Source organism: Melanotaenia boesemani, chromosome 11 (assembly GCF_017639745.1).
Source record: "Melanotaenia boesemani isolate fMelBoe1 chromosome 11, fMelBoe1.pri, whole genome shotgun sequence".
Lineage (NCBI taxonomy): Eukaryota > Metazoa > Chordata > Actinopteri > Atheriniformes > Melanotaeniidae > Melanotaenia > Melanotaenia boesemani.
In genome coordinates, this window is record NC_055692.1 from 4,832,702 (window position 1) to 4,845,259 (window position 12,558).

A 12,558-nucleotide genomic window follows, 5' to 3' on the forward strand; every position below is an offset into this window, starting at 1 on the left:
GTCTGTAATATTTCTGTCAGTAAAAGTTGTGTCCGTGAAAACAGCATTTTGTTTTTCTTTTCAAGCTTTGTTTTGTGAATAAACCTGAACTTTGTCCTTAAAGTAAATTCTTTGTCTCGTCATTAACAAAGTGAAGAAATTCGATGACAATGTTAAAGAAAAAAATCTTTATTCACCTCCAGACAATAAACTTCATAGTGTCCCTAACATATCAATGTGGTTTTTACATTTCTTTGTACCCCCGCCCTCACCTGAACAGCATTCTGCTCCTCTTTAGTATCACTCGAAGCAAATCAGACAAAATTTATGCAAATCACATAAAAAGAAGAGAAGCTGAAAAAAAGACATTTGGGCCACTAAAACTTTGCTCTAACTTTCTTCTTTACGCCTGTATAACTTGAATAAAAATATAAATTAGTTAAATCTGAAATGAAGTGCAGCTGTAAAACCAGTGGAATAATATAGGTATTATTATTATTATTATTCCAATAAATAACAGCTTGATTAAAAATACAGAAAAATATCCATGTTTTCAATTAAACATCATCAATATATTGAAAGAACATGAAGTGCTGACAATTTTTCGATTTCAGCTTCAAGTTTCTTTTCTTTTTTTTTATAGTACGGGTTTGAATGTTTGGCTTCTTCGGGGAACTGTAAGGCTGTTTTCTGACAAGTTTATCATAAGAATTTAACCTGTGAGTTTAAATAGAGGGAAAGCTCAGCCAATGAGAGGGTATAAATATATCAGTTATCAAAATAGCCATCTAAATATGTGAATAAAAAGCTTGAATATATTTTGTTTTGGAACCAGTAAAAACCTCAGGTCAGACCGTTCCTGTAAGTGTTATGGTCTTGGCTCATATCTGTCGAATAAACAATTTAATCATGAGGAGGATTAAAATTTAAACATGCATGTCTAATTTTTGTCATTATTTATTTGAGAGAGCTAGAAGGTGAATTATTTATTGGTGCAGCTGATGGTCTTTTAAAATCTTTCAGAAACTGCAGCCCTAAAATGTTTAATGTTACTTACTCCGATGGTTCACTCCAGACTCCTAAAACTACATGAGTTTAAGTCCGTGTCCCAGTTTTGGTCAGGCTGCTGCAGCGCTGACGTCTGGGTGTGTGTGTGCTGTTAGTGATGGGGTTTATACAGTAGAATCTACCCAGCAACCCATTGCTTTAAATAGTAAATATTTCCTAAATGCACTTCTATGAGAAAAACATCAACAGAACAAATTATATCGTCTCTGTAGCAAACACAACAAGGCTAAAACACATGCTAATGTTAGCATACCGATCTGCAGCCCAGGTCCAAACGCTCCGGTCCCTGCTTTGGGTTTGGTTTTGTTTTTTTCCAGATAAGCAGCAGGTTGCGGGGGGACGGAGGGATCTGACTGGTTGGCCCCAGGCCCCGCAGCTTTCTTTTTGGGAAGGAAATCGGCGATGATCAGACAGTGCTTTGGTAAACATTCCTCTCTGAAGAAATGAGAATCTCGTTGCGAACGCAGCGCAGTAACATACTTCATTGTTCTGAGTCGTCGCCACAGATTTCCTATAGAAACTAATTCAGTCCTTCTTTGTTGGAGTCAAACATCAACTTGCATAAGATATAATATTGCTCATAAAACCATCTCCCACAATTCTTCATGTACTTCCAGATGTGTGTAATTACAGCTGTGCATTTACTGTAAAGACACATCAGACAGTATACAAGCTTAACAAATAATCACATCTCATGTTATCATTGATAACATCTTATATTGCAAACTACATTCAAAACTTACCCATATAAGATGTGCAAGAACCCAAACACCCCCATCCCTCCCCGCATAAACCAAAACAAATATCAACAAAGGGAGCTTTACATTGTTTTTAAGAAATTATTCCAAATTTTTGGAAGTTGAGATTTGAGCCTGAATCCGCTCGTCGTTCCTGTGAAGCTCACACATAAAAACCTCAATTTGCAGTTTCAGACTTGGTTTACAGTCAATCTTTTGTGTTTGTGGGCGTGTTGTTGAGCAGGTTCGGCCTCCGCTTACGGTCATACTTCTGCAGACGTATAGCATGTCATACGTCCCACAAAACAGCACCCGCAACCACTAAGGCTAAGAAAGGACTTGCTTTTAATTACACGCACACGTTAGTCATGGTTGCTGCACATGTTTCGTGTTCGCTAATGCGGTTGTTTGTGGTGAAAGTAATGCTACAAGCTGCAATACTCGAGTAACCAGTAGAGATCAGACTCTAGCTACTCGATCTGATCTGAGTTCTCTCCTGCACCCCCTAGTGGAATATTCTGGTAACAACCGTAGTACACAAGCAAGTATTGTGTGTGAACATGAGGTAAAAAAAAATCAAGTATATGCCTCTGATTTCTTCTTCATCACCTCTGAAGAGTATTTATCTTTTATGCTCCTTTCATAACAGGAACATGGCTTTTCTCCCGTGTAAAAGGAGTCGCTGGCCAAATATTTATAGCTGTTTCATTTTAAACTGATAATTTTTTTTTTTTTTTGCAGTGATCAGAAACAGTTCATATGATTTTTTTCCTTCATAGATCTTTGTGACTGTTACACAATGAACAAAAAACAGATCAACGCAGTCATGTACTGAAGCTGAGAGTGGCCATGTTTGGCAAATGTTAACTACTTTTAATCTCGAAAAAACATTTCTTTATGAACAAATCTAAAACAAAGAGGTCTTTCTGTGTACAAGTTCAGGAAAGCAGACAGAATATTACAGGCTTCCCTCGACTTACTGTCACACATTACGACCAACTGCAACTAAATTAGCTGCTAACAGCTTTGAGCTAACCTCAATCATCTAAAAAAAAAAACAGTAGGTTCAGGTCTGCATTTGACCCGTCGCTAGATGAACCAGAGAGCAGTGGGCTGCCATGTTTCAGCACTCAGGGAGCAGTTGAGAGGAGTTAAAGGCCTTGCTCAAGGGCCCACCGGGGGACTCCAGACCCAAGCCTCCTCTGTAATCCCTAGACCACCACTCCCTCCTAAATTATGAGAAAACTGATCTTATGTGAAAACGTGCTTCATAATCTCGAGATTATGGCGTTAAAAATAAATAATTTCAGACACGGCCGCTTCTCTAGTTACATAATATTTTAAACCTGGATATAATAAAGTTGCATTGATGTGGGAAAACAGCTTTCCAACTCAAAAAGAGTTGTGGGATTTAATATGATCTGACTGTTGTATTACAGAGAGCTTTTCTGGTCACATGTCTGTATCTCAACTCAAAATCTCGTAATGTTTTTCAGGAGCACACGATGAAAAGCTGTCACAGGGCTTCACGTAACGTGGATCTGAAGAAACAAACTCAAACCACAGCATCCAAGTATGCTGCTTTTTCCAACTTAATATAGTCTGACACCATATAAGCTCATTTCCACAGTAGATGTAGCACTGATGCGCAGGAGATATGACAGAATGGAGCTTTTTAATCTCAAGTGAAAAGAGGGCCGAAGAAACCAGGTCAGAAAATGTAAATTCTGATTATTTCTAGTGAAGTTTGCAGCTTTCTGCTGCGTTCACGTTAGCTGCTTTGAATGAATGTGCCGACTGCAACAGTGTGAGCTTTACAGGAAGATTTAAGAAACTGTTACTTCTTATTACTCATGAGATAAACAAGAGTGGTGTGATCTTCTTATCTAACTCGAAGACAAAAAAACAATGAGTGCATTTCTCAAATAACATGTTATTTTCTCATCACAATCTCTAATAAAAGTTCACCCACAACACCCTCTAAATAACCTCAGCTCAGATCTACGTCGCTACCTGATAAAAATCTACTTTGTTCATGCTAAAGGATACAAACATCATTTCTCATAACTTAAGTGTTTTTTCCCACACAGCAGGTCTTACAGTACACTGTTATATATTATGTATTTGTTTAGCTAAATATTTTCAGTATATTTATATGTGTTTTATTATTTATGTTGAGTGCAGATGAGGCTCTACTTTCTGGGGTGTCATGCCTACGGTCGATCTGTGTCGGCCAGTATTGTGCCAGTTGGTTTAGTCAGAAATGTAAAAGCTAAACGTTCACGCCGAGGTGAAGAATGAGCGTCATTTAGCGGCAGCCTAAGGCAGGACTTGCAAACATGCTACATGTTTAGTTTAAGCTGTGAAGTACCATGAAATACAGCACAGTCTGTAAAACGAAAAGTGTCTTCAGTACGTTTGACGTCTCCGCTGCGCGATGATTTCACCCAACCCCATACCCACAGAAACGGGTCTCAGCAGTCTGTTTGCTGCAGCTCAGGTCCATGTGCCCAACACTTTGGGCCCAGTTTATGCTCGTAGAAGCTCCTTCTTTTTTTTTTTCATTCACAGCAGAAGTCAGTGCAATGACGGCTTTTCCACAGCAAAACAGCACATCCACGATCCACCTGTCCCGGGAATGCCCTGTGCTTCAAAGTTACTTTAGTCCAGTTTGATCTTCAGTCTGAATGTTTATGGGATTTTTTGGGGATGGTGACTGTTTAAGCAAAGAAAGTTTTTTTTTTTTTTTACTCTTTTCAAGTTTGTCGCTTGTCTGAAGAATCACTCCAGATTCCAGGTTGTGATTTTGAGCTTGTTAGAAGTTGATAAAAAGAGCCGACAGGGTGATGACGGGCACCCTGACAGAGGCCTGGGATCACACACATGTTCTGCATGTGTGTCTATGTGTGTGCACATGCTTACACGAACTACCAGAACCATCTTACACCTCCCTGTCATCATCCTGCGAGGCTGGCGAGCTCTCACTCGGCCTGTGTGGCAGGCGGGGGCAGCATGCCCCTCTCTTTCAGGTGGGAGTGCAGAGTGTGGAAGATGCTGAGCTGCTTCTCAGGCTGAAGCATCAACAGCTGCTGCAACACCTTGCTGGGGTTCGGGCCTCTGCAAGAGAAAACGTTTGAGATGTGAACACCATGAAAATAAAAACAAAATATCTAAAAACTTGCATTTCATTTAAAAAAAAAAAAAAAAAAAAAACCTCTTTACGTGTTACGGTTCTTAGGTAAAATCTCCAGACCACTGGATGAATCGTTGGTCTCGTCGATAAACCACCAACCTACCTCATGTGACTCCACATCATCCACATCTTCCATTATTTCTGCAGTGTCAGTGAACAAAACCCCAGATCTCTCCTGATGGACACTCACAACTACTGTATGTACTACAATAATAATAATAATAATAATAATAAAATTGGTCTAAACGAAAGCTGAAACATTCGATTATTACAGGTGTCAGAATCAAGATATGAGTTACTGTGTTGGAGTAAATTCACCTGCAACACAGTGGAAAATGTAAATGGCTTTCTCACATTACTTTCAGTGAAAACTAGAAGGACAGCAGCCCAATTCACCTAGGAATAAAACAGTAGTCCTAGAATATTAGTACAGTAGTTCTAGAAATTAGTAAAGACTTAGAAGCAGCATCTTCAATGTCACTGTATCGGTCGGACTATACAACAAAATACGTTGGCGATGGTCAGTGAAACAGTAAATTATAATAGTTCTAGGAATCAGTAAAGTAGTCCCAGGAACAAGTGAAGTAACATTTGATGATTATTGTCTCGTGATTAAATTCAAAGTAACAGGTAAAAAGAGGATGATGCTTTAAAACAAAGTGCATAAACTAATAATAACAGGAAAAGATGATGAAATATAATAAGCTTCCAAATCATGTTTTACACTTAAATAACTTTTGGACTTGACTAAAATGTGTCTTTTATATCAAAGATGTATAATATTTTCTTATTCTGACTGAAAGAAACTTGCAGTTTACATCCAACCTCTTGCTGTCAGGACCTGTATATTTATAATTAACTTTAATTTCCCAGTTATAAAAAGCTTTTATAAAATATTTATCAGTTTCTCTCGTCCTCTGACCTGACGAAGCTGGCGATGTAGACGTGAGTGAATGTGGCCATCAGGTACTGACAGTCGAAGCGGTCCATGATGCCTCCGTGACCAGGGATGGTGCTGGCGAAGTCCTAAAGAAGAGGAGGGATCAGACTGTGAGAACATCTCAGATTAAAGTGGAATGTACACACTCGCTAGTTACTTTATCAGCTCCACCTTTTCAAGGTTAACACAAATTAATCAGCCAATCACGTGATAGCAACTCGACACATCTAGTCATGTAGACATGGTGAAGATGACTTCCTGAAGTTCAAACTGAGCAGGATGAGGAAGAAAAGGGATTTAAGTGACGTTGAACGTGGCATGGTTGTTGGTTTGAGTATTTCAGAATCTGCTGATCTACTGGGATTTTCAGAGAATAGTCTGAAAAAGAGAAAATATCCAGTGAGCAGCATCTTTAAGCAGCAACGTGTCGCCGGCAAACAAACCAGCTCTAAGAACAGACTCTTTGCTGGAGGAGGACAGACTCCTGTTGGGGAGCTGAATCTACAGAAGAGAAGGGCTTCATTTTTTTGGGTTAGGGTTATCATGTGGCCAATCACACGTGAGTAAAGTTTAGGATCATAATATTATGTGAAAGGAGGAAGGGGCTGGATTTAAATATAAGTGCATTGGGGTAAATTTGAGAATTTAAACTTATATAATATTTAAAAAAGAAACTACTAGAACATTAAATTACAATTTCCATCAGGGATAAACAAAGTATAGATCATGAAGACTTTCACCGTTATTTATCTGATGTGCTTGTTGTTCTGTGTTAAAGACCCACTACAGAACTTTTGCAATCTTCTGAGTGATGCACCCTATCGACGGCTAATTTGGGATTCATCTTGCATTCTGCACCTGTAGCTCCAGAAATGCACATAATAGATGTCACTGTGCCGTTAAGTCCAGGACGTGGAGTTTTCTTTAACTTCTTCATTTAAAGGTTTGATTAAAACTTTAAATAGTAATAATATTTTTCTTCAATTAAAAAAAGGCTTTTATGAAAAACTAACTGTTCATCAACATATATAAATTCGGCTAAAAGGAAACTCGGACTGATACTAATAGAAGAGCCACCAAAAAGAAACAACTAATCTTTGAAAAAAGTTATTGGACCAGAGGAGAATGGGCAGACTGGCTGGAGATGACAGAAAGACAACAGGAAGTCAGATAAGCACTGGTTCCAACCAGAACAGCATCTCTGAACACACAACACGTCCAGCCTTAAAGCAGATGAGCTACAGCAGCAGAAGACACACCGGGTGCCTCCTGTCAGCTAAGAACAGGAAACTGAGGCTACAATTCACACACACTCACCAACACTGGAAAATAGAAGATGGAGAAACGTTGCTGGACTGATGAGTCTCCATTTCAGCTCCACATTCATGGTTTTCATGGTGGAAACATCATGAAAACATGGATCCATCCTGCCTTGGTTCATCATGGATGAACAGCTGACAACTCTGCAGCAAATGTTCAATAAATCTATTCCACACTCTGATGCAAGTTGCCACTAGATGGCGTTGTTCTGTAAGGGCGAACGTCGAACTGGCATGTGTGATTGTACCAACACTGAGATCGGCTCAGTTGTTAATGACTTTTCACAGCTGAGAGCAGAAAGTGCTGAAGCAGAGGTGCTGCCAGCAGGTTCACCTCCACATGTGGTCTGCTGTGTGATGGACCAGGTGACATGCTGCTGAGAAACCTGTCGCTTTAAACAGAATCACAGCTCCTCACCACAGCTGAAGTGGTCCAACCAGTTTCACCATCTCCTTTAAACTCAGTTGTGATTCTGAGAATATAACCTGAGGTGTGTCAGCGCTGACTCAATGAAGCAGAGAAACTGGCAGAGGGAGTTAAATACTAGGGGTGAGACTGCGCACCAAAATCACGGTTTTAAGGTTTAGTTTTGGAACAGTAAGGGAACAAAATAGGAAACTGCTTAACTTTGGTGTAAACAGGAACATGTTTAAAGACACTTAAATGAAACTAAAAACAAATAAAGGCTTGTAGTAAGTTCTCTAAGTCTAATCCACAGTTCAATGTTTTCTTTTAAAAATAAAACTTTAATTGCATTTATGCTGTAAAAGATGAAGTAGCTCATGATTAGTTGCAAGACTCTGACATGTTTAGTTAATAAAACAATTATCTGAATGAGACACAACATTCAGATTAAGTCTGTATTCAAAGTATAAACCTTTTAACCATTTTACATTTTATTTACTTTACAGTATCTGTTGTTGTTAAAGACAGAAGTTGTCAGAATAAAGATAAAAAAGTCCTTTTTTTATGCCTTTTTAAAACAGAATCTATTTAAATGGCGTAGGAAAAATGGCCTTCATGCTTTCCGTAGTGATTTCATGGTTCGAGCACAGTTCATCCTGAACGAGTTTTCACAGAGAGCGCGCTTCCATCCACGTGTCCTTCACTGGGAAGCCTAAATGCTCCCTAAAAGGACATTTTAATGATGGAAGGGTCTCTGGTTTCTCCTTAAAACTGCTGCTAGCCATAACGTCTGCTAGCATAGCGCAAGGCAGTTACTCTTCCATGTGGCTACGCCTCTGTTCCCAACCGAAGGCTCTGTACCAAAAAATCTCAAAAAAAAAAGTCATTTCCTGGGTAGACGCAAAACAGGTTTGGGTTTCTTTTTGGCCTGGTAGGGAAAAAAAAAACATAAAATAAATGACATTACCTTAATTTTAAATGCTCGCTTGAAGCCACTGGCAAAGAAGCCACCAAATGGTCCGATAAGAGACGCGAAGGAAGACAGGAAGATGCTGTGGACCTGGAAGGGATACATGTTCACCGTTTTCTAAAAAACAGACAAGAAGAAATGGGGAAACATTTAAATATTGTGTTATTGACAGAGCTTTCTACATGCTGATAGTTTGGCTTTCTAATTAATAAAACAATATAACATACAGCTGGGTTTCCATTGTAGTTTTTTTTCCCACAAAGAACCAAATCTTTCTGTTTGGACCATTAAAGCTCTGTCTCCAAACTGGAAAACTGGTTCAAAAATGAGCACCAAAGCAAACACTGGAACCATTCGGGTAGGAAAGAGGAGTAAATGACGAGGACAGTCTTACCCATCCCAGAGTGTTTTGCAGCACAGCAGGAACTGTGTACTCCTGCATCACAAAGATATCAGAGGGCTCGCATTCAACTGTAAAGCTGTTGGTCTCGCTGTTGAAGCCCACGGGACACACGAAGTACTGGAACTGAGACAAAAGGTAGGCCAGCTGAGGGGGGAACAAAGCACAAGAAAAATATGAGCTGCTTTTGTAATTCAAGTGAAGTTGCATCCAAATAAATGTCAAGAAACAGACAAAAAAAAGTCTGTAAAATATTTGTGACCAATTATAAACAGATATATATGACAATTCAGAACGATTCCCCTCATGTGCACAAATTATTTTCTTACAGTGGAAAAATTACAACAGTAATTTAGATACTTGGAAACTGAACAGAAGGAAACACAGAACATGTGACTCGGCTGCATAAACTCATTAAATATACTCACAATGAAGCCAAACACCACCGTGGAGAAGAAACCCCCGATGAAGCCTTCCCACGTCTTTTTTGGTGAAAGCTGCAGGGGCATCAGAGGAGAGACAGAAGAAGTCTTTCACACTGATGTGATGTTGGTTTTTTACTCAGTCCCACCACAAACTGATCCTGAGTTCAAATAAATCCCTTATTAACCCACTGTGCTGTGATGTGGGTTACTAAGCTGTAGTCGTCATCAAATCTCCCAAACTGACTCTGTGATCAAAAATACAACTTAAACATGCGTCAGATGGAGAGAATAAATCCTGATTCATTAAGAAATTGATTTAAATAAGAACATTTTAGAGAAAATTAAGGAAAGTGCCCCAAATATGTCATTTTCCACGAGTCCAGGTTGCATGTTCGGGCCAGAAAATAATTTCAGCTTATTTAAAGCTGATCTGAGAGCAGTTTACTGCTGAATAATTCATCCATTTGCTTCTCTGACACTTATCTGGCTCACAGTCCTGAACCAGGTTCCTAGACATCATTCACTGCGGCTGAATCTGTTCTACCTGAGAGACACTTGAAGGGCACACTGGAAATCTAAAATCCCAACAGTATGTTTAGTGTTTTCCACAAACTCCAGTCTCTCCTGGACATTTCTAACATGTTATTTCCACCTCAACTACAGACTACAGTCTGTTGTACTCAGACCTCATTCTGTCTGTTGAGATGAATCTACGAGTCCAGTGAGGTTCATTTACACACACCTGCTTCATGAAATTTACATACACCTGGTCCATAGCTTGTTTCTACAATCACATTTTCATCTGAATCTTCCAAATCTGTGTGAAAACAGCTTATGGGCAAGATAAGAAGCAGAAAAATGGCAAAGATGTAACCTTGAAACATCTGCAACAGTTTGATGTTGATTTAGTTTTTTAGTTACCTTTATTTAAAATATTATCTGTATTAAAGCATTGACCAGGACGAGGAGCACAAAGTATGATTCAAGGTAATTGCTGGACGGACAGAACACTGGGTTACTTGTCACGGTTACTTGATTTCACAATTAATCGTGTTATAAACACCATGATCATTTAATCATAAAGCTTTCTCGATATCGTCATTTTCCAGAAAAGATAATGAATAATGAAAACAAAGCTACTCAACAACCGCGAGTTCTCGTTAGTGTTGCTTTGTTTTCATTCCCTGCTGAAGAAAAAAATACAGAAGAAAAACTACCAAGCGGTCATTGTGGAGGACAGTTAATCAGCCTGTAAAACAGCCATAAAAAGGCTGCAGTGAAAGGAGGGAAAACGTTCTGTTTCACAACTCAGAAACTCGGAGCAACAATGTAAAGATAAATGTTCAGTAAGTGGGTGGAAGTGATGTTAATGTTTACTTAACACTGACATTAAATGTTATTGTTTCATTTGCACTTCTTTAACGGTGTATGTCAACGATTAGGTTGCAAGAAAAAAACCTTCTTTCAAATTAGGAGGCATTGCACATGTCAAAAGCATTATGGTCATTTTTTTTTCTTCTTTTTAATTTATTCTACTTTTATTAATGCCAGCTGGGAAATTCTTTCTCTGCATTTAACCCATCCTAGTTGCTAGAAGTGGTCTGCCAGGCCAGATTCCAGCACCCAGGCAGCAGTGGGGGGTTAGGGGCCTTGCTCACGTTTTTACCTTAGTTGCCAGACTGGGGACTTGAACCCAGGTTCTCCAGACCCAAGCCCACCTCTGTAACCACAAGGATACCACTGCTCCTAGTTTTAAATCCGTCCATCAAGTAAACAACACAAATGATGAGATCACTTTATCTAGCGTCCATGTAAGCATGTCTGGATTGTTTGATCTGGCTGATTTCAACCATGTAAACGTGGTTAATGTCACCTTGGTCCTTTTTAATATAAAAAAAATGAAAAAATAAAAACAAGGATGCCTAAATCCGTTTGTTTGGAGGAAATAACTCCTCCTGTGTCATCCTGTCCTACTAACACACCATCCTTAAACAAGGATTAATTAATACTTGTTTAATAGCAAGATTAATTCTGAAATGAAGTAATCGTGACATCCTAAGTTATAAATAAATATAATAACTATTAACCTCAACTCAGGTAGTTTTTATTTAGTTACAGAGCCATCTCTACCTTCAGGAACAACTCCTCGCCTGCCTCCTCTAATACACCAACATACCCGTACTTAATTTCCTCTTCTGTACCACTGTCACTTAAACAGATCTACCTCCAGATTTATCTGCCAGTGTAAACATAAATGTAGTGGTCTGTGAGATGAAAGTCCCAAAAACAGGAATATTGATTTACCTTGATGAGTGGTGTTCTCCCAAAGAAGAATCCAAACAGATAGGCCATGATGTCGTTGCAGATTACGATGGATATGGGGACAATGAACCTGGAAAACAGGTTGTGTTGTATTATAATGACATAACAAGTTCAGACAAACTGTGAAAACAGAAACTATTACTTAAAAGGTTTTTTTTTCTTCTAAGAATAATAAATTATGACAGAACATTATCTTTTTTTATTCTTTGTTGCCTTGGTACACTTTTGTCTGCTGCGTTAACAGTAAAGGGTACCACAAACAACGCAACAGTGAACACACTTGTGATAAAAAAACATGTGCAACAACAATCAGAGACAAAGCAAATCCTTCCGGTCTGTCTGTGTCCTTCTTACCAGATCATTCCTTCAAACAGGTTCTGAATGACAAGGTGGGACTGAGTTACCACAATCAACAGGGTCACATGGGTCCAAGCAAACTGGAATGGCAAACACAAACACAAACACCACAGTGTCACTGCATGGGAATGTAGCCAGTGCCTGCTCAGAAGTTAGAAATAGAGGACCAAACAGACGGAAAGAAAGACGGGAAGAATGATGCTGATCAAGCCATGCTGCAGAGTGAGGTGACGTAGAAATATCAAAAACATTAAATACGAACAGCAGGTAGAAAGAAACAACAGAAAGCAATATTTAAAGAATTTTGGGATAATGCATGCATCGCTATGTTGAAAATTAAACTAATGAAATATAAAGCCCTTTTTACATATCAGTTGTGCAGGAGAACAAAAGAGATGCAAATAAATGACGCTGAGCTGAGGCTGCTGCAGAAGCCCTGCAA

General features: G+C 39.0%; 1 protein-coding gene across 1 annotated transcript in view; it reads right to left on the reverse strand.

Moving 5' to 3' along the window:
• Positions 1-620: 620 nt before the first annotated feature.
• cds1 (CDP-diacylglycerol synthase (phosphatidate cytidylyltransferase) 1) overlaps positions 621-12,558 on the reverse strand; it is a 32,158-nt gene continuing 20,220 nt past the window's right edge. The window contains exons 7-13 of the mRNA XM_041999995.1: positions 12,114-12,196; positions 11,742-11,829; positions 9,441-9,509; positions 9,007-9,159; positions 8,610-8,729; positions 5,900-6,003; positions 621-4,901 (exon numbers count right to left, since the gene is read on the reverse strand). Coding sequence (XP_041855929.1) covers positions 4,766-4,901; positions 5,900-6,003; positions 8,610-8,729; positions 9,007-9,159; positions 9,441-9,509; positions 11,742-11,829; positions 12,114-12,196 — 753 coding nt within the window. The 3' untranslated portion in view covers positions 621-4,765. The remainder of the gene's footprint in view (positions 4,902-5,899; positions 6,004-8,609; positions 8,730-9,006; positions 9,160-9,440; positions 9,510-11,741; positions 11,830-12,113; positions 12,197-12,558) is intronic.